The following is a 20,165-nucleotide window of genomic DNA, read 5'->3' on the forward strand; positions in this document are numbered from 1 at the left end:
TCTGAAAGGGCTCATTGTCTCTCTCCTCGGCTTGTTTAGCGAGCAGCTATTTTCAGTGAGGGGTTATTCATGGTCCAGTCTGGAATGAATGTTTCCTTTGTGGAGCTGTCTGAGGGCGACGTGAAAGGGGCTTGTGTGTGCAGGGCGGCCATTACCCACTTGATGGGCCATGATAAATTGACTTAAAAATGTAAACAATAAAAGCAAGTGGCATAGCAGGAGCCAGAGCTGTCAGTGTGAGAATAGGGGAACATGTTGTTCGGACCTCCGAGAGGAACGAGTTTGTGTTTTCTCATTGCTGCCCCAGACCAATTAGAGAGGTTCCAGAGAACTCGAAGGCAGAATGGCTGCGGTCAGAGCAATTACTTTAAATGAGATAAAACTCATTTATATTTTGTCTTTTTCTTTCCTTATCAAGCTGGTTCACGTTACAGTTCTGTGAGTGCCTGTGATGATGATGATGATTCTCCATTTCTGGTAGTAAGGATCCCACAGCTGCCATTTAGCCGACAGTTTTGGTGCATTAGAGCACAACTGAACTCCACGTACTCCTCCACGGCTGAAACGGAACACCGCTGCGCTGCTCCAGCGCCTTTGCTCTGAGGGTCCTGGTGTGCGTTACCATGAGACAATTTAAGTGTTGGCATTTTAGGACAATCTTCATCTTAAATTCATGCTGCTCCTAGCGAGCCAAATGTCTGACTGTCTGTATGTGGCTCTGGATGTATCGCTTTTAATTTTAAACATATACATAACAAGATTTCTATGAATCGGCAGCTAGCCGGAGTGCAAGCTGCCTGCCTTCTGGAGGAGGCGTTTGGTCAAGTCTTTCATCGGGGGTGACCTTTTGGGAGTGTGTGTTTGCATTTTTCAGGTGCATCTCATTATTCCAGAGCTTTCTTAACTGCAACAGATGCGGGAGTTCAGCTGTGGTGCTAGGCTGGAAACACCTGATTGCTTTCCACTGAAATGCTTGGTGAGGAAGGGATGGATCTGCTGCTACTGGGAGGCTTTTGCTGAGAGGTATGGAAAAAAGAAAGAGCTGGAGAAATGTTTCTCCTTGCGCATCAAATGAAAAAAACCGTTTAAGGGTGAACGTTTAGTCGGGCATTTTGGACATGGAGAACTGTAGGAGCTCGGTGGCGTTGGATGACGTTGCCAAGGCGCTGTGGGCGGCTTCCAGCCCCCACGGCCACCCAAAGGGTGCCCCTTGGCAGGCGCAGCAGTTTTCCACTCTTACATCATCAATTGTCATCTCCTGATACTGAAATATTAGTATTTGTCTCCGGTTCTTGCCACTGGAGTGACTCCAGCCTATTGTCACGCCTCGTCGTCCAAGAGAGCAGTCGCATTGTTGGGGTTTTTTATTTTTTTTTGTGTGTGTGTGTGTGTCAGAAACTGTAACGTAACTTCATTCAGCGAGCGGCTGCGCTGATTAACAGGCATCTAATGAGCCGCTGCTCCGCTCCGTGCTGATTAACGGGCACCTAATGAGCCGCCGCTCCCCTCCGGGCACGCTGCCCTGGCCCCGGCGGGGCTGAGAGCCTTCTCCCGCCGCAGATCGCGCCCGGGGGCGAGCAGAGCCCGAAGGGGCCGGGCCGTGTGCGGGGCGGGGGCGGCTCTCAGTGCCCGGTTAACGGCGGGGAGGGGAGTCCCGTCCCCGTCCCGCCCCGCCCGGAGCCTGCGCGGAGCCGCCGGGCTCTCGCCGGGCCATGGGCGGGCGGGGGTGATAACGCCGCGGCGGGACCGCCATGCCGCCTCCCGAGCCCATGCCCGGCTACGGGCAGCTGCTGCGGCGCGGTTACGGCAGCTTGGCGGCGGCCGTGCGGGGCTGCGGGGACTGCGGCTGGGAGCTGGCGCGACGGACCTGGGCCGAAAACGCTCACCTGGCTTGGGGCGAGGTGCTGCTCTGCGGGCTCTGCGCCCTGGGATGGACCGCGCTGCGCCGCGCCGCCGCCCGCCGGCTCTTTCGGGTCAGTCCGTGCAACCGGGGAGCGATGGGGAGGGGAGGGGGCACCGGAGGCCGCCGGGGCTGCGGGGTAGGGGCGCCCGTTGCACGGGAGGGGTCGTCCGCCTCCCTCCGGGGCCGCATCCCGGGGGCCCCGTTGCACGGGAGGGCTCCTCTCCTCCCTCCGGGGCCGCATCCCGGGGGCCCCGTTGCACGGGTCCGGGGCCGCATCCCGGGGGCTCCGTTGCACGGGAGGGCTCCTCTCCTCCATCCGGGGCCGCATCGCGGGGGCCCGGGTGGCTCGTTGTGTGGGAAAGCACGTTCTCCTCCTTCCCCTGGGGCTGCATGCTGGGGGGGGGGGGGGGGGGGGGGGGGGGGGATGTTGCATGAGAGATCCACACCCCCCCGCACCCTTTTCTCCTGGGGCTGCATCCTGGAGGAGCGAGCATCCCGCTGCACCGGGAGAACTCTTCCCCCCCCCCCCCCCGCCATGTTCCCTTAGCTGCATCCCGGCAGGGGCTGGGGGTTATTTCTTCCCTGGGGGAAGGAGAGGACCACATTTCTGCATGTCATCCGTGGTTTGCATGAAAAATGTCCTTCCCCGCTTTCTCTCCCTGGCGCGGCGGTGGAGAGGATGGCGTGGGGATAGCTGCCGTACTGCGGTGCTGGGCTGACCTTCTTCGGAGCGTGGGGGATGCAGGGATGCGAGCATCCGACCCTCGCAGCCTCCGAACGGGCTTGCTGGCCGTTGTCCCCTCCTCGTTAATACAGTACTTTGCGAGGGGCAGGATGAGCAGGACACCCCCGAGAGTGAAGAACGGCTCCGTTTAATTTCTTGCTGTGAAAAGCGTATGTAGCGAAATGAGACCTCCCCTCTCTTTCTGATGGCTCAGTCCCAGCTGAGGCGACTTCTTCCATGCTGCTTTCCCAGAGAGGTGCTGTGCGCTTGGCTCTGCAATTACCCTGGCCTCGATAGGACTTGAAAGGCAGCGGCAACGGAGATGCGGTATTTTGGGTCAGGGGATAGTCCTCGGCTCTCAGGGACGCAGAGACATCCCTCTTCTCACCACCTCATGGTGGCACGAGGCCGTGAGTAGCTACAAGAGCCTGTGTGGTTCTTTGCAGCTACGTGGGACAGGCCTTGTTCCCTGGGTGAACTGCTTCCTTTAGAGGCTGCTTCACAGATTGAAGACGACTGCCTTGCATCCCATAGTTAGGCTCTCGGGAGTTACCGCTGTCCTCTCTCTGCCCTGTCTGCAGCCGAGCCTGCCTTTAAGATGGCTCTTCCTTTGCTGTTCAGAGCTGTCTTTGCTTACGCAGTAATGCAAGGTGGATCTTGACCTTGTGCAAGGTTCCAGTCCAAGTCCTCCGGAGTTGTTTGAAGCTGTTAAAGTGGCACGTGGGCAAGGTAACCTGCTGGCTTTTTGTGTAGGACTGAATTTCTCCTTGTTACCTGCGCCCCTGTCTGCCTGTCGCTACTGATGGGCAGCGTGCTGGGACCGGGTTGAACGAGGGTGGAGGTAACCCTAGGTCTGTCGTAACAAATTGGAGGTAATTTCCTTTGTGCTCCAGTTTCTCCTTGTGTAAGGCTCACCTTTACAGAGCGAGCGCTGATCAGAGCGCGAAAAAAGCTTTTCGTGCTGCGGAGTCTGCTCGGTGCCGTCGGAGGATGCTTGGCAGCTTGTACGAGTGCCGAGGTATTGGTCCCTCGGAGAAATGGGTCACGCTTGTAATTGCAGAAGAGTGAGGGGGGTTGATCGCAGCCCGTTCTCGTGGCTACCTCTGCATGCGTTACAGTGATGAGATGCTGAGCGGAATTGCGATAGCATCAGTTTTCTCCCCGCGGAAGGGCAGTAGTAGGGAGAGACAACTCTCTCTCCATATATATGTTTTAAAAGGACCTGAAGCTTTTCTCTTTTTATTCTGCTGAAGTTGCTATGGGAAAAGATGGAGGTTGTGGCTTTCCTCTAAAACCTCTGGCAGTATTTAGGAAGTCCGTTTGTATTGCATGGCCCCTGTACGGGCAGCGGTGGGGTGGGGTCGTTCAGGAGGAAAGTCAGGGAGAAAAAAGGCCCCCTGTTTAACCCTGGGAGGAAACTTCTCCCGTGCTCAGGACTTCGCTTCCCAGTGCAGACTCAAAGAGCATCCTTCCTCATTTTTGGATCTCTTAATGTTCCCTGCAAGAACTGAAACACGGTTATAAAAATGAATCCGCTCGGTGTCCGGAGAACGGTACCTTCCTGCGTGTTATTTATAAATAATAAATCTTGCTGCTTGGATTGTGATTCTCTGCATCTGAAGAGGAAGTGACTCTTACCACAAGGCCTTGAAGCTTGGAGAGTAAAGAGCACCTTACTTAGCTCTGGCCACGACTGCTCCTCTGCGAAGCGAGGGTGTTGAAGCCGTATACCTCTTCCTGTGCGATCTGCACGGCCCCACTTTTATCAGTGGGATCGAGAGAAGAGGAGGTGGGCTCCGCGCTCTCTTCGAGGACCACAGCAGCATTTATCCTGCAGCATCTTTGTCACAAAAGGTCTCACAGTTGGGTTGAAGAAGTGGTGAAGGTTGTGCCTGTGATGGGGGGCGGTTTGGTTAGGATTTGAAAGCGTGGACTTCCACCCGTCACAGCGGCGGGGTCGGTGCCGGTGCGTTAGACGTGGTTTTCCCATCGTCCTTAGAACAAAGATAATTTCTGGCCTGTTGCCTCTTCTTCACAGAATCCTCGCTTGGTGCAAATACAGAAAGGAGTTGTTTTGGTGTAGGAAAGATCCCAGTTAGCTGAGCAAATGTGGATGACTAGGTAGGGAAGACCCCTAAAGTCAGCTATACTGGGGGCACGGGCATCCCTGCAAAGGCCTGAGGGACGTGTCCTTCCTCTCTGGGCTCTGGCCTGAGGGTCTCTGCTCTTTGGCCCGTTGGCTTCTGAGTGCACAAACTTGAATGATACTCAGGGCACATCTGATTGTACGAGCTCGCTGGAGCTGCGGACCCCCTTCAGAAATGAGCACCAAGCCGGCTCTAGGCGAGCGTTCCCATCCCTGGGAGCCTCCTCGCTGCGTGTGCCCATGTCCTCCTGCCGCCGTTAGTGCCTGAGCTCCATCAGTCTCTGAAAGCCACCGTCCTTGGTGTGTCCCCTGCGTGGAGAGCGGCTGCAGCCAGGCTCTGAGGAGTTTGATTAAAAAGCAGCAACCTGAGCATCTACGCGTTAGTTAAACATCCTGGAGGGATGTTCAGCCCAGCAGTGCCGAGGCTAAGCGCCATTGGAATAGGACCAGGCAACTCCGCTTGGGAAAGGCTTGGTGAAACGCCTGGAGCTCAGCAAGCCTGTGCTGGCAGTCTCCTTTCCCGAGCAGGCCTTGAGCAGTGCAGTGAACTTGAATAGATAAAACGAAGAGCACACCTGGATTCACGCACAAAGATGATCCAGAATAGCTGTGGCAAGCCTAGGCAGACGCTTGCGGCCCTAAACTACCCTGAGCCGTCTTTGCTGCTGGGAGTTAAAGTCCCCGGAGTCAGCTAAGTGTGAGTCCGTAAGTGAGCAAAATCCATTCTGGATAAAAGCTGCCTCTGAATCGGGTGATGTTCGTCAGGTATCGCCTCCGTCCTTAACGGCTGTCTGCCTTTTCTCTGCAGTGGGTAAATGTTTTCCATTTTTGGCCCAGACGCTAGTCAGCTTGCTATCTTAGTGGTGTCAAAATTTGTAGGACATTGCAGTGTCCTTTGCAAGGAAAAATGTTGTGTAAATTGAAAAATGTGCTCTGGAAAGCAGGGATTCTAGGTGAGTGATAGAGTATAGCCCCAGGAAGGATGTGGAAGCTGGAAAGCAAGGGTCCCTATTACCCCTTTCAGTGATTTATGCAACTCTTCTCCACCCTGCAGTATTGTCAAGACTTGTTTTTCCAAGCCCCAGCACTGGGCGTGTGACTTGGGGGGGGGAAATTATCACCGTCCCGAAAACCGGCCACCCAACGCAGTCTCTGCTGAGAGCAGGGGACACCAACCGAGCCCAGGGGTGGGAGAAGGCTCTGCCACGCCGCCGTTTCCTCGGCTCATCCCGCTACGCTCTGCCCACTGTTTGAAGCACAAACCCTGGCAACTGGAGGGGAGAAAGCCACAACAACGGGTCTTTTCTTCACCCCCGGGGAGCGAAGCTGTGCTGCCATGTCTCGGAGCGGGGGCTGCTCTCCCTGTGCCGCTGTGTCAGCAGTCAGGCATGAGGAGGTTTCTCAGCCCCCGCAGCACCCTGTGGGCAGCTGTGTCTTGTCTTCAAAGAGTATCTTCTATTGCTTTTCTCCCTTAGGGGCAAATTTTACTGCTTGCAGAGGAACCGAGGAAGAAATAACGTCTGTTGGTTTGTTGCTATTGTCATAGGGCCTTTTTCTACGTGTTTGTCTGGAAAGTGGTGTCCAGAGCTTAACGCAGCTTCCCAGTGTCTTAGCTGCTGTGCGGGCAGAGAAACTGAGGCACGGAGCGGCTCACTGCCTGGTGTAGGGATGGAGCAATGAGAGCTGGAGCTCTCCGTGCTGTGCTCGGTTCATTCCCCTTTCCTAGTGGGGTGACAGCCACTGCCCTTGGCTCCGCAGGCTCCAGGAGGCTCATTGCTTCGGGTTTAGCAAACAGTGACATTTTACTGGGTCTTGCCTTCTGCAGGCTCTGTGCCCCATCCCTGATGTGGCAGGGGGTGGCAGCCGGTCTGGGAGCGGCGTCCAGGCGGGGTACGGAGGGGCTGTAGTCCCTTGGGGTGGGAAGGCACCGTCACAGCTCTGAGCAGACACACGCCATGCTGCGGGGAGCTGTGCCACCGCCGCGGAAGGGGCAGTAGCTGTTGGTTGTGGCCAGGTTTTGAATTGGAGCTCTGCTTGCTCATCATTATCATCTGCATTGAGTAAAAGCTGATGTAAAGCTGCCAGTTCCCCGGGCTGAGGATGCTTCGTGCCAGCCATTCCTTTGTGTTCCTCTGGGGAACTCATTGTGCCCAGAAGCCAGACACGGCATGGCTGGGATTTGGCTGGGCCCTCGTCTCTAGGCTGGGGAGGTGGCAGAGGCGATGGGGGCGGTCTGAGGGATACAATTCCTCTGTAACAAGCCTCAATTCATAACCCATCACTGCAAGCCTGCCAGGTTGCTGGAAGGACTTGTGTCCCGCTGCTTTGGCCGGTTGTAGATTTAAGGGGACTGGCTGCTTTCCTCTCGTGCCAGAGGCTGTAAAAAGGGAGAGAGCATGTGTTTGCTTTTTGCTGCGAGTATTTCTTTGACGCTTCAGCAGAGCTGTGGGCAGCGACAGTTTCCATTTGGTTTCTCTTTCCAGCTCCAAACCGCTCTCGCAGCGCGCTCTCACCCACTGCTTTGCTCCTTCCCTCCCCCCGGCCCCCGGGCTGTGCAGGACGGTGCTGCGGGGGAACAGCCACCTCCCTCAGACCGCTGAATTTTACAAGTGACTCAGAAGATGCCTGGGAAGGTTTGTGTGGGGGTAACAGGGAGGAAGAGCCGGTTGCCCTTTAAGCGAAGCCCCATTACATCACTTGCCAAGAGCCTTGGGCTCTTTCAGCCGGAGCCAGATCCGCTGTTCCCGCTGCAGCACCCGTCACCCTTAGCAACAGGCATCTCTGCACCGTTGCCGTGGGAACGGCAGCCGGGTAATGGGAGGGCATCCCCCACCTCGCGCATCTCCCACCCCCAGGGAGAGGGCAGATGTGCCTCCTGCATGGTGTGGGCTGGTCTGTGCATCTCCTTGCCTTGCGCTTCCCCGTGCAAGCGGTCCAGGTTTTGGTGGGGCCTCCCCAGGGACATTAATTTGTCCCCCCAGCCCCCTGTGTGATGCTGATTCTCTTCCAGTCCTTCCCTGTGTCTGCTCCAGAGCCAACTCCCATTTCTGTAGTGCTCAGGGCACAGCCTGAGATGCCCCGTGGCTATGTAAGGGAGGAGGAGGGCTCTCTCCAGGACTTGTCATTAACCGTACATGCAGCGAGGGCTAAAACCTCTCTGAGCATTAGCCCCCACAAGCTGGAGCGGGCCAGCCCTTCCCTGGGTTTTGCTTTCGCTCCAGACTGGGAGCTGCTGCCGTGCCTGCAGTGGAGCGTTCATCAGGCCGTGACTGCAGGCTCACGGTGGCAGTTTGCTGCGCTGCTGCCATCTCTGCCAGGGGTCCGAGTGCCCATGAAATGCAGGTCGTCTCAGTAGTACGTGCCTGCCCCATGGGTGCCAGTCCTTGTCATCAGCTCTGCCTACTGGGGGTGGTGTTCTCCCTTTGCAGGTAGGGAACTGAGGCGCAGAGAAGCAGCGAAGTGACTTGGCTGGTGATCGGCAGCAAGGCTGCAACAGGGATTTGAGGCTGAGCTCAGCATCCGAAATTCAGCCCCAGCTGAGGAGGGCAGAGGGCTCTGCAGCTTGCTGTTGTGGTAGCGTGGTGAGCTGTCCCCATATCTGAGCTGCTTCTATGCTCCACTGTATGGAGACACAAATAATTCATGCTTTCTGGGCTCAGGACTTTCTGTCTCTGCATTATTTATTCACCCTTCAAGCTTCCTCCTCTTTTTCCTACCGTGGCTCCTGTTGGAAGAAGCCTTGGCAGCAGCGTGTTCCTGGTCGCAATGAGGACGGCCATGCTCTGAATGCGAGATGTGTAGGGGGAGGCCGGAGCTGTGCCTCTCTAGCTGGAGGGGGTACGGACAACTTGGCAGGGCTTTGCGGGGCCGGTGCTTCCAGGTCTGACCAGTGCTGGGAAATTCAGAGGTTAGAACAAAGCACTTTCAGGCTGGGACAATGCTTGGAGTGGAGTCCTTTGAAAATCTGATGCAGAGAGGGGCTAAAAGCCAGACCAGCCGCTGCCTGGGGACAGCTGGGGCCTTAATATAGCCTTTGAGCATCGAGGCGCTGAGCGCCGGCTGCAGAAAGTGCTGACCTGGGGCAGGGTACGGTTACTTTGCAGGCATTTTGTTTTCATCTCGAGCTTATCTGGTCTCTCCCTGGGGAGCTCTCAGCCGGGGGTCCTTTGGGTGTTATCTGTGTTTCAGGCAGCGACGATTCCCTCTGGACGTTGAGCAACACTCCCCTGCGTTGACTGCTCCCCTGCGGCCACGGCCGGGGGCTGCGGAGGTTGGCCGGGCTGATATGGCTCTGTCACTCTTGTGATGAGAAGCAGAAATGGTGCCTGGTGTTGCTCAGCTGCCACGGAGGGAAAACATCCATGCCCGGAGCCCCGGCTGAGCGAAGGGCACGCTCAGCGTGCAGCTCTCCAGCGCACGGTCTGAGATGAAGGGTAGCGTCAGCTGCTCCATTTTACTCCTGGGGAGCGGAGGCTGTTGAACGCTGGGGCTTTGCTTTCATTATGATTTCCAAGTTGTCTCTGGCCTCGGTGGCCCAGCTCTCTCACCGTTGCAGAGCGCGAGTGTCGGGAGAGCTGGGTGATACTCATCGTCCTCGGGACTGTGGGGAACTCGGGGTGAGAAAGTTTCATTCTGATTAGCGCGAGCAATCCACAGAACTGCTCGTCCTCCCTTCCCTCGCTTTGGCCGTATTTGGGGAGGCGTCGCCTCCTATTTCTGAATCCCGATGGGTGGGAGGGGTGCTGCAAACCACAGCGGGGGAAAAACCAGCAGCGTTTCAGCGCTGGTCTGCTCGAAAAGCTGCTGGGAACGTGGATGAGCATGGGTAGGTGTGAGAGCGCAAGAGGTCCCGGTGCCCCAGCCTTTACTGACTCGTTACCTGCAAAGCTGGCCCCCTCCAACGCTGGGTGCACAGGCAGGGGAGTCTTGTGCCATGCTGGTTGGGGAGCAGCAGCGGCTGTGTGTTTAGGACTCCGCAAAGCCTTTGCTTCCTCAGTTGAAAGGCTCTTTTCTGGGAGTTGGCAGTGCTGCAAGGTCCGTCTGCACAGGGTAGTGGTGTTACAGCTTCCTCTTCTGGGTTTCCTTCTGCAGATAGGACTTGATTTTTATTTTATTAGTTATTGACTCTGCTCTGCAAAAGCCAGCTGTGGTCAGCCCTGCTCCTGGAGGGAGGGTGACGGAGTGGTGTCCAGACCGTGGGACGCATGCCGTAGGCTTCTGCCTTCTCCGCGAGGCTCTGCTTTCACAGCTTTCCAGCGTGGCCAAGGCTGAGTGGAAGGATCTCTAGCCTCGTGTTTTTCCCTGCTTCTGGCTCTCTCTAGAGCCTCTGTGACCTCCTTATTCGTGCTGTAAAGACAGCCAGAAAAATGGGGTTCCTGACCCTGGTTTTGCCCTGTCTGGCAGTGCACGCAGCATGCGGTGCTCAAGTCTCTTGGAGATGTGGTGAGCTCTGTCCCGGGCTCCCCAGGGCCTGTCTTTTTGCCCTGGGTGACGATACTTCTCCCCTCTCCTTGCAGCCCTTTGGGGAGTGGTGCAACTTGCAGCCAAAAGATGCTGCCAAGATGCCTGAGAGTGCCTGGAAGCTGCTTTTCTACACGTTATCCTGGTCATACGGCATCTACCTGCTCTTCTTCACCGACTACCCCTTCTTCTACGACCCACCGTCTGTCTTTTACGGTACAGTAAGAACCAGGGAGAAGTGGGTGTGGATTAGGAGGTCCAGGTTCATAGGACATCTGGGTTGAACGAGGGAACGGGAGTTGGGGTGAGCGAAAGAGAAGGCTGAACCCCTAAATTGCCTTTTCTGTGATGCTGTGGGTACGGCAAGGGCACAACAGGCTGTCTCCGCTCATTTCGTTACAGAGAGAGTCACCTAGTGGCTATTGCAGATGGCAGGGGCTGGGATGCTCAGCTACGGAGGGGAATGGGATGGAGCAGTTAAAGCAGGAGAGAAGTAAATCAAGACTTCTCTCTTAGATCTAGGAGAGGGAGTGGGTCTAATGCCAAAGGCAGAGTTTGGGAGCCAGGATCCCTGGGTTCCCTTCCAGCCTTTGCCTCCTTTGCATCTGTGATGACCTTCTGAAAGGGAGCTGGAGCGCCTGAGCAGAGCGAAGTGCTGAGGGCTGCTTGGGGCAGCTCTGGCTCCTGCTTGCTCCCCACTGTTTGCGCTCCTGTCTCCTCTCTGCTGCTGACGGAAGCTCTGTGCTCGTGGCTCTGGGTTCACCCGGGTGTCTTTGTCCCACCCCAGACTGGAAGAAGGGCATGGATGTGCCCACGGACATCGCCATCGCCTACCTGTTGCAGTGCAGCTTCTACGGGCACTCCATCTATGCCACCGCCTACATGGACACGTGGCGCAAGGACTCCGTTGTCATGCTTCTCCACCACGTGGTCACGCTGACCCTCATAGCCTTCTCCTACGCTTTCAGGTGAGGCCTCTGGCTGTGACGCTGCCCCTCTGCGATGTGCCCGGGCCAGCCTCGGGCAGCACAAGCTGCAGCCTTTCTGTGCTCACGTGCATCTCACGGGCATGTAGCCGGAGGGCTCTTGCTGGCTTGGTGTGGACTCTCCCCTGCCTCCCTAACCCTGCCTCCGTGCTGTCGCAGCAATCCCAGCGCTCGTGAGCCATTGCACAGTGCCAGACCCACCCTGCAGCACGTTGCTGCCCTGTGCCGTGCCAGGCCTGGTCGTCTGGGTTATTCAGGGAGCCTGTCTGCTCCCGGCGCGATGGACCTTGGGTGCTGGGTGCTAACGTCAACCCGCCGCCCCGCGCATCTCCCTCCCTGCTCCCCTTTTTCCTACAGGTACCACAACGTGGGCATCCTCGTGCTCTTCCTGCACGACGTCAGTGACGTGCAGCTGGAATTCACCAAGCTCAACGTCTACTTCAAGCACCGAGGGGGGGTCTATCATCGCCTCAACGACGTCATCTCCAACATCGGCTGCCTCACCTTCAGCGTCAGCTGGTGAGTTTGTCTGCCTGATCCCGCTTCCAACCGTCCTTGCCAGCTTTTGCAATCCCCTCCCCGGTGCCGCGGGGTACAGCCGGCTGGGTTTGTGTGCATGGGAACAAGCCCTTTCAAAAACTGTTTGGGAAGAGATTCCCGCAGAGCCTGACCCCATGCTGGGCTTGGAATCCTTCTGTAGTCACTTTGCCGTCTGTCACCACAGAAGTGCCTGTGAAATCTCGCTTGCAGCATGACAAATGACCCCGGGGGAGGAGGAGCTGTTTCCATTTTCCCACTTGCTTGGTTTTAGCAGCAAGAAGCACTTTTGCAAGAAGGAAACATGGGGCTGTCCCAGATTCCAGCCTTGCTGTTCCTCTTGGGGCAAGGCAGGAGAAAAAAAACAGACGAAGAATAGAGATGGGTAACTCTCGTGGGTTGTCACTCCTCATTTGTCCCTTTGTCTCCTTCCTCTGCGGACTGCTCTGAAAAGCCGGGGTGGCAACAAGAGCCCTCAATTTGAGGGAAGGAGAGCAGTGAAGGTTTTTAGTGATAAACTAGGGATGCACAGGACTAAGAAAACATTCCAGCTGTGTTCCCCTCCTGTCCCCCATCCAGTTGAGATAATCTGCAGTGTAGACCTACCTCTCTACCCCGAGAAAGCCCTTTCTCTGCCCTGCCGCTGGTGCCAAGCCTTTTCTGCCCACAGAAAACGCGTTCTCCCCTCAATAGCTGCCCTTTCACAGGGTCTGTGTGAAGTCCTGTCTAGAGCCAGACCTGTAAACCCACGCCTGCTGCCAAGAGCAGGACTGCTGGGTGGAAGGGAGCTGGTGAGGGCTGCCTGGAGGCAGGAGGTTGTGCTGGGGGAAGCTGCGCTGGCTCTGATGCCTCTCCCGGGATCCCTGTGGACCATTAAACCCACCCCGCTCCCTCTGCCCTGGCAGGTTCTGGTTCCGACTCTACTGGTTCCCACTCAAGGTGCTCTACGCCACTTGCTACTCCAGCCTCCAGCTGGTCCCTAATATCCCCTTCTACTTCTTCTTCAATGCTCTGCTCCTTGTCCTCACTCTGATGAACATCTACTGGTTTCTGGTGAGTAGGGGGAGCTCAGCAACCCCTGCGGGAGCTTCTCCCTCCTCTGCTGCTCCTGCGTGGCCCCTGCTGCCTGCCTGTCTTGGGGGCAGCTGGGGGGACTGCAGGGATGGAGGAGGCTTCCGAGGACTTGGGGGATGGCTTGGAGGGGAGGAGGGAAACCCATGTCAGTGCCCGGGGGGCTTCTCTGCGCTGGAATTCAGACTGGAATTCAGAATTCGCTCCTGGGAAGGGAGCGATAACAGCGGTTGGGGCAGGCTGGAACTTGATAGGGGTGTAAATGCTCTGGCATCCCCTGAAGCTTTGGGGAGGGGGGGGGGGGGATGAAAAGGGTGGATTTGGAGGGCTCAGGTCAGCAAGCTCGTCCCTGGGCAGAGCAGGGTGGTAGCAATCGAGTTCATCATCCTGTGGGGATGAGATCAGTTAAGGGTCGCTGCAGGAGTGCTGCCTCCCACTGCTGCAGGTCGTCAGCCACATCCCAGGGCTTTGGCCATCCGGAGGATCTGCCCTGCCTTTCTCAGGGTTGAGGACAGTGGAGAAAGGTCCCACTTAGCAAATGGGAGCGAGTAGGTTGGGTGGAACAGCTCTAAGCCTTGGAGTTCGTGCCTGATGGTGTCTCTCCCCCCGCAGTACATTGTCCTGTTTGTGGCCAAGGTGCTGATGGGGCAGATGCAGGAGGTGAATGATGTGCGCGAGTACGACGTGGAGGACAGCAAGAAAACCACAACGGCCAAGAAGAAAGAGGCTGGACTCCAGCTGCCCAATGCTCTGAAAGAAGGGTATGTGGGCAGGGGGGGATGACACACAGGTACAGCATCTGTGGACTAGGGGAAGGGATGCTGGCAGACCTCCCAGGGCCCTGGAGCCACTGTCAAAGGGTTCACCACTGGGCTGGAAGACAGAAGAGCAGGATGCCTTGACACAGAGTATAAAACGTTGCTGCAGGTACCAGGAAGGACTTTGTGTCTCCGTGCCTAGGCATTGTGGTGTCATCCATCTTTCTGTCCCGTGAATCCTCACCCACCCCTTCCCCTGCTCACCGCGTAGGACTGGCTCTTTGCTTGAGGCTGTTCTCTCTGAGCAGCATCCGCGCTTCGTGGGGTGAGCACAAAGTCTGGCAGGATGCTGGGTCCCACAGAGCAGGTCTGGCTGACTGGGGACAAACTGTCTGCGTGAGCCTGTCAAGACAGGTCTGACCTCAGCAGTGATTTGTGAGAGTAAGGGAGGGAGAGCCTGTGCGCAGACCCGGGCTCACTCTCTGCTGTGCTCTCTTTCGCAGGATGCACCTGAAGAATGGACTCGTAAAAGACAAGCGGTTATAAGGGGAGCATGGCTGCTGCAGCCTGGGCAGCCTGGCTGGATCTGGGGACTGACCCAGGACCCTGCACTCAAACCCAGCAAATGAAAGGCACAAGGAGAACTTCGTCCCCGATACCCCTTCATCCCCTGCCCGGAGCCGGGGAAGAGATGCCACTGACAGGATCAGGCCCCTCCTGGGGCTTGCCTGTGACCAGGCTTCACCTGATGCTGATGTGCTTTCTGTAGCCAGTCCGTGCTGGTTCAGTTGAGAGGCTGGTGGCTTTGCTGGTCCAGGTAGGATTTGGAGCTGGCTTTAGGTCCCCTGGTGTTTCTTCTGTCACTCCCTCCCTCAGCTATTCTCAGTCCCTTTGTGATTTCCCCTGTCTTTATTGTTGGACCCTCCCACCGACCCTTCCTCAGCAGCCCTTGAAGGCTGGATCCTCTGACCCAGCATCAAACCGGGGAGGGAAACGTCCTCTCCTCCATCGGCATCGCTGTCCCAGGCATGGGGAGCCCAAAGCCAGCTCTTCTCTAGCTGCCAAGCAGGGACTAGAGAGGTGATGCAGTGCCCCTCTGAGCCTTCCTCCTCAGGAGGGGTCACTAATACAGAGCTGCCCACATATATCTGGAGGCACAGCACAGTTCCCATCGGCAGGTCTGCCTGGAAACCCAGCCCTAGAGCACTATTCCAGCCTCCTGTCCTGCCGGATGAGGGCCAGGAGATTTAATTTGCTTAAAAAGCCTATGTAAATCTTATAGTTGCTTAAAAAGCCAGTCCCAGTCCTGCAGGGTCCCCTGCTGAGGGACCTCTAGTCTCTCACCCAGCAATGTCTGCTTGCTCCAGTAAAGAACAAACAGTTTCTGCTCCCCGTGTTGGTTTTCCAGGCAGCACCGGCCCTGAGCCTTGCAGGGTCCCGAGGCTGGGCTGGGCTGTGCGTCTCTGCTGGGAAGCCCGCTGGATTTTACAGCCCCTCAGACCAAGACTGTCCCATTGCTCTCCTCTCGCAGGGCCAGGACCCACAGCTCCGGTGTCCTCCCTGGGAAGCAGAGCTCCCTCCCAGTTGGGGACAACAGGCAGTGGAGGTGGGGGATTCAGGGCATTAATTCTAGGCATCAGAGGGTGGTTAATTGTTTTTTTTTTTGTTGTTGTTTTTTCTTGTTTGGTCTGTCGTATTGATTCAACTCCAGGCTCATTGTGTGAGCCACGGGGAAAGTTCCTCGGTAAACAGAAAGCAAAATGTGACTTGGGCTGACGGAAACTGTCCCGGGCTGTGGCAGGATCTGTCACCTTCTCACTTGTCATTGCCTAGCAGGGTTTCAGAGGGGTGCATCTCAGTGCTTTAGTTCCTTGGCTTTCAAGCGGGATTTGCAGGAAGGAGGAAATGAAGGGAACCGATATCCCAGGCCTCTTGCTGCTGGGTCATAGCAGAGTTGGGGTAACAGCGGTACCTAGTCAGCACGTGTGTGGGTAAGCTGAATTTTGTAGTATTGGCTCGCCCAGGCTTCAGCATTTAGCTGGGTAACTCGTTGGCCAGCGTTGTGTGTGCGTAACGTCGGCTGGGCTGCCTGCAGTTTTGCTGTGACGGCTAGAAAGGGGCTGTGTGAACGGGGAGGCCATGGGTTCTGCCTGGCTGGGGCAGGGACCCCACGCCGGGGATGGGTGCTGGCGTGGGTGCTGACGGCTTTTCGTGCTGGCCCTGGGGCTGCGTGTCTTGTGGGCATGGCGGTGTGTGCGGCAGGGAGCTGAAGCGAGAGTTTGATGGTTTGGTGTGCTGGAAGTTGATGGCCTTAAGAAAGAGGTGGTGGATGCTGTGATTGGGGAAAAAAAAAAAGCTGATTTGGGAGCAGAGCGCCAGAGGAGACCCTGGCCAGCGTCTCCCCCTGGATCTGGGTGGGATGTCTGCAGTGGATGGGAGCAGTGCTCGACTTGCCGGCAGCTTTGTGTGGGGAAGAGCCGCCTCTTCCCTGCCACCAAGGACTTTGTGGTTGGACCTCGATGGCGTGGAGATGTGGGAGAGATTGTAGGGGCTCTGAGGGAGGAGGGCAGCTGCCCTCCTGCCACGCAGCCTCAAAGGGTTAACAGGTCCCGGGGAGCCTGGAGGGACCGTTCACACCCTCTGCCCAATCCTGGGAATCCCTCTGTGCTAATTGAGCACTAAGGAGATCAAAGGCTCCAATCAGGCAATCAACACCCCCCTGGCCCCTGTCTGCAGGTCCCCAGCCCAGCCTGCTCTTTGTCTGCAGGAAGGAGAGCAGAGCAATGTGGCTTCTCCCCAGCTTTAAAGCCAGCCTTGCCTGGGCTCTCCTTAGCGTGGTTCTGGGGATGGAGTTAAGTTTGCAGGAAAGTTTACTGTTAAAATCCTTGGGTTTGAGTGCCAAGCCCAGCCCGAAAACCCCCGTTCCTGTGCCGTCTGTGCTCTGGCGGATCTTCCAGAAGAGAAAGACGCTGCCTTCTACAAACAAAGACCTGGCGGATGCCTGTAGGGTGGAGGAATTTAATGTCCCTGGGAACATCATCCGTGTCTTCGCTGACCAAGGTACAGAAACGCCATGGTTTGGGTCCTGTCTTTTGGAAGCCCCTCTGATCTCTGGGCTGGGAGACTTTGCTCCAGTCCTTCCTTTTCTGTCTCTTGGGCGTAGGTAGGAGAGGCTGGGGGAGGACAGGGCAGTGCCCAGCATCAGTCTCCAGGAGAAATCACTGCTGTGTAAACTCTGGATGTTGTAGATAATTATTTACAGTTTAGAAACGAGTCGGTAGACAAGGCAGCGGGTGAGGGTGCGGAGCTGTGTGAGGCTCTGTCCTGGCATCTCCTAACGCAGTCCAGAGATGCTGGTTTGATCCCAGGCTGACTGGCTTGACCCATTGGGCTCACAGTGGCGGAGGTGAGTCCTCGCCTGGGCAGTGGTAACGTGGCTCCTCCGTCTGCTTGGGGCTGTGGGTGCAGCGAGTGAGACCAGCACCCAGCTCCGGGTGGGGACGGGATGCTCAGCTATTTGGCTGTGTGTGTCCCCCCTCCTTTTTGTCCTCATGCCTCGGGCCGGCCATGCGGCACATCTGGCTGCTTCAGCCTGTGGCCGTCCTCAGTTACTTGGGAACTGTTTGGCCGGTGTCCTCTAGGGCTCGAGACACCACGGAGCTCGCTTCTCTTGTGTTTCCAGGTTTCTGATGGAAACCTAGGGCTGGCTAAAACAGGCAGCTTACCAGTTCCTAAAGCCTTGCTGCTATTTGCCCTCCTCTCCCCTCCATCCCAAACAGCCGGCACCCGCAACCACCCCCCTGTCCCGGGGGGAGATATTTACAGCTGGGGAAAAATAACACACCAGGATGTTAAGTAGCATCTAGAGGAGATGCTGGAATGGCTGTAGCATCCCAGTGCTGCAGGCTGGAGCCCAGGCTAGCATTTGCGCCTCCAGACCTTTCTGAAGCCCGTGCCATCGGGCCGATAGCCATCACTGCAGCCTTGTCATCTTGATCTGACGACTGCGGGCGTGCTTGGCTGCCGACCTCTGTCAGCCCCATCTTCCTCTTGCTGTGCAGCCAGGAGCTTAAATTGGAGCCCTGGGAGGCTGATGCTGCTCAGCGTAACAGGGTTCAGCCACCACCACCTCTATTTCTCCTTCTTTGTCAGGCCACTTCATTCATAACGGGCAGCCCCAGAGGTTGCTGTGTCTGCAGAAGCGTCTGTACTTTAACCTCTCCGTGCTGGAGGAGGGCGAGCGCTTGACGATGGCTCAGCTGGAGATCAAATTCAGCCACAACTCCTACCACACCTCCAGCCAGGGGCAGGTTTTTGAGCTGAGGCTCTACCAGACCTCCCAGATGTCTCTACGGGGGATGCCCTCCCACGAGCCCAGCCGAAAGCTGCTGGTGGAGCAGTCCTTCACCCAGCTGCACAAGTCTCTTCTCTTCAACCTGAGCGGGGCGGTGAAGGACTGGAGAACGTACAGGAGGAATCTGGGCTTGATCCTGGAGATCTCGGTGAGCGGCGGCGATGGTGCATCAGCCCTGGCGAGCGGGGAGCTGCAGAGCCTCTGCGCCAGCATCGACTCCTTCCTGGACACCTCTCTCCTGGTGGTGAGCCTCAGCCAGCAGCAGTGCAAGGCTTCCAGGAGGAGGAGAAGTGCTCACTACACCCCCGTCACTCCGAGCAACCTCTGCAAGCCCCGGCGGCTTTACATCAGCTTCAGCGACGTTGGTTGGGAGAATTGGATCATCGCCCCGCAGGGCTACATGGCTAATTACTGCCTGGGCGAGTGCCCCTTTCCCCTGACAGCGGAGCTGAACAGCACCAACCATGCCATCCTCCAAACCATGGTGCACTCGCTGGACCCGGAGGGGACCCCCCAGCCCTGCTGCGTCCCCGTCAGGCTGTCCCCGATCTCCATCCTCTACTACGATAACAACGACAACGTGGTGCTGAGGCACTACGAGGACATGGTGGTGGATGAGTGTGGCTGCAGATAGCGGAGCGGCTGGGGGAGTGCGTGCAGTGGGGTCCCGTCTGAAGCGTTGAATGATTGAAGGAATAAATCCAAGTGTGTTAAATCCCCTCTGTGCTGGTGTTCAGGGCGTTTCCCCTTGGTGCATTGAGCGTCGGAGCTTCCCCCCCGCGCTGCCCTTCTCCACGTGCAGCCGGGGAGGAGGTCTGGCATGAAGGGATCGTTACTGGAGTTGTGATTTAGTAATAGCTGGGTGCTGGGCCCTCCAAGCAGCTGTCGGCCGCAGCCAGCAGCCTGTTACGGGATTATGATCAGGTCTGATGCTGGTTGTCTCTTCCGTTCTCCATGGGCGATGGCAGCACCAGGTTGTGAATCCCGGACCCTTCTCGTGCTTGGCTGCTGCTGTTGCCAGCGAGGCACCCGCTCGGGAGAGCAGCAGCAGAGCTTGTGCTTTTCGGCTTTTTGGCTAAATGCTGCAGCTTTCTCAGTGCAAAAAGACTTTTTTTGGTGAAATGATGCTGGTGGTTCCCTGCTGCCTGGGTGCAGGGTTAGGCTGCAGTGCGGCCATGCCGGGAGGAGGTGATGCGGCTGCTCCAGTCCTGCTGCAGGAAGAGGTATGGTGTCATGGCACGAGCCGCATCGCTGCGGCTCTGTGTGACTGAATCCCTTCCCAAAGGAGCCTGGAGGAGCGCGGGTTTCTCTTTTGCTGTGGGAACTCGGGCCTCAGCTTTTCTTATTGCGCGGTTGGCGATGGGGGCAGTTTGGGGGCAGGGGGTGTACGTGGCTGAGAGCTGCGTGGCAGATGTTTTGGCTGAGGAAAGAAAAGGTAAAGCAGGGGGACGTGGTGCCCCGATGCAAAGGGGGGCACGGGGTGGTGCGGTGGCAGCAGTGGCATCTTGTTCCCTCCCAGCCCCCTGAGAGTCAGTAGTTAATTTACCTCATTTGCAAGTTGATGAGAGCAGGGTGGTGTGCGTCCTCGCTGGCGGCTGCAGGACCAGCCTGAACGGCCGCTGGAGCCAGATGGCAGCCGAGCATCAGGCAGCTCAGCAGCGTTAACAGCCCCGTGTTCAGGCAGTTGTGCATTTTAGGGTTATTTTTGTTTTGTTTTTTTTTAATTTGTTGTGTTTTTTGTTGGCCGCGGGCCCCAGCCCATTGCGGTAGGGTGGCTGTCTTCTTACCGAGTCTGTTTAACGAGAGCTAGCGGAGCAGCGCTGTGCGGCAGGGACCCAGCTTCAGTCCATCTCATCTGAGCAACGGTGATCGCTGACGGAGGAGCTGCCGCTTTGCTTCCACCTTCCAGCAGGCGGGCTGTGAAGCCTTAGAGCAGCTGAGGTTTACAGCCTGGGCAAAGCTGCTTCAGCCATCCCCAGGGTTTAGCACCAGCCCTCCCAGGCGAGGCTTTCCTGACACACCTGCAGCTTTGCTTTTCTTTGGGGCACGGGGGGAACAGAAAAGGAATCTGAGTTAGACTTGAATTTTTTGTCTTTTTTTTTTTTTTAAAAATGTGAACCTGACACCATAGCATAGATAATTTGTTTTGGTTTTTGTACCGATGTCGTACTGTCTTCAAGGTCTGATGAAGTATTACCAAGCTAAGCTGGGCCTTCTCCCTCCAGG

General features: G+C 56.9%; 2 protein-coding genes across 3 annotated transcripts; both read left to right on the forward strand.

Moving 5' to 3' along the window:
* The first annotated feature begins 987 nt into the window (after window positions 1–987).
* On the forward strand, window positions 988–14,148 carry CERS1 (ceramide synthase 1). Of its 2 annotated transcripts, none has more exons than XM_050910676.1 (7): window positions 988–1,023; window positions 10,290–10,449; window positions 11,021–11,201; window positions 11,577–11,738; window positions 12,662–12,809; window positions 13,440–13,588; window positions 14,089–14,148. In XM_050910676.1, exons 2-7 carry the CDS (start codon window positions 10,335–10,337, stop codon window positions 14,129–14,131), a joined length of 798 nt encoding a protein of 265 aa, XP_050766633.1. In that variant the 5' UTR covers window positions 988–1,023; window positions 10,290–10,334; the 3' UTR covers window positions 14,132–14,148. The 2 variants fall into 2 exon arrangements, with proteins under 2 accessions (XP_050766633.1, XP_050766632.1); XM_050910675.1 differs by lacking the exon at window positions 988–1,023 and adding an exon at window positions 1,752–1,973.
* Window positions 14,149–16,334: 2,186 nt separating this feature from the next.
* GDF1 (growth differentiation factor 1) lies at window positions 16,335–19,298 on the forward strand. Its single transcript, XM_050910674.1, has 2 exons — window positions 16,335–16,645; window positions 17,738–19,298. The coding sequence occupies exons 1-2, from the start codon at window positions 16,369–16,371 to the stop codon at window positions 18,571–18,573; spliced, it is 1,113 nt and encodes a 370-aa protein (XP_050766631.1). The 5' UTR covers window positions 16,335–16,368; the 3' UTR covers window positions 18,574–19,298.
* The last annotated feature ends 867 nt before the right edge of the window (window positions 19,299–20,165 follow it).

This window comes from Gymnogyps californianus, chromosome 24 (assembly GCF_018139145.2).
Source record: "Gymnogyps californianus isolate 813 chromosome 24, ASM1813914v2, whole genome shotgun sequence".
Lineage (NCBI taxonomy): Eukaryota > Metazoa > Chordata > Aves > Accipitriformes > Cathartidae > Gymnogyps > Gymnogyps californianus.

Coding starts and splice junctions, on each gene's coding strand:
- CERS1 (XM_050910675.1), top strand. CDS start 1,752: ATGCCGCCTCCCGAGCCCATGCCCGGCTACGGGCAGCTGCTGCGGCGC. Junction 11,202..11,576: donor GCCTTCTCCTACGCTTTCAG/GTGAGGCCTCTG, acceptor TTTTTCCTACAG/GTACCACAACGTGGGCATCC. Junction 13,589..14,088: donor CCCAATGCTCTGAAAGAAGG/GTATGTGGGCAG, acceptor TCTCTTTCGCAG/GATGCACCTGAAGAATGGAC.
- GDF1 (XM_050910674.1), top strand. CDS start 16,369: ATGTGGCTTCTCCCCAGCTTTAAAGCCAGCCTTGCCTGGGCTCTCCTT. Junction 16,646..17,737: donor CCGTGTCTTCGCTGACCAAG/GTACAGAAACGC, acceptor CTTCTTTGTCAG/GCCACTTCATTCATAACGGG.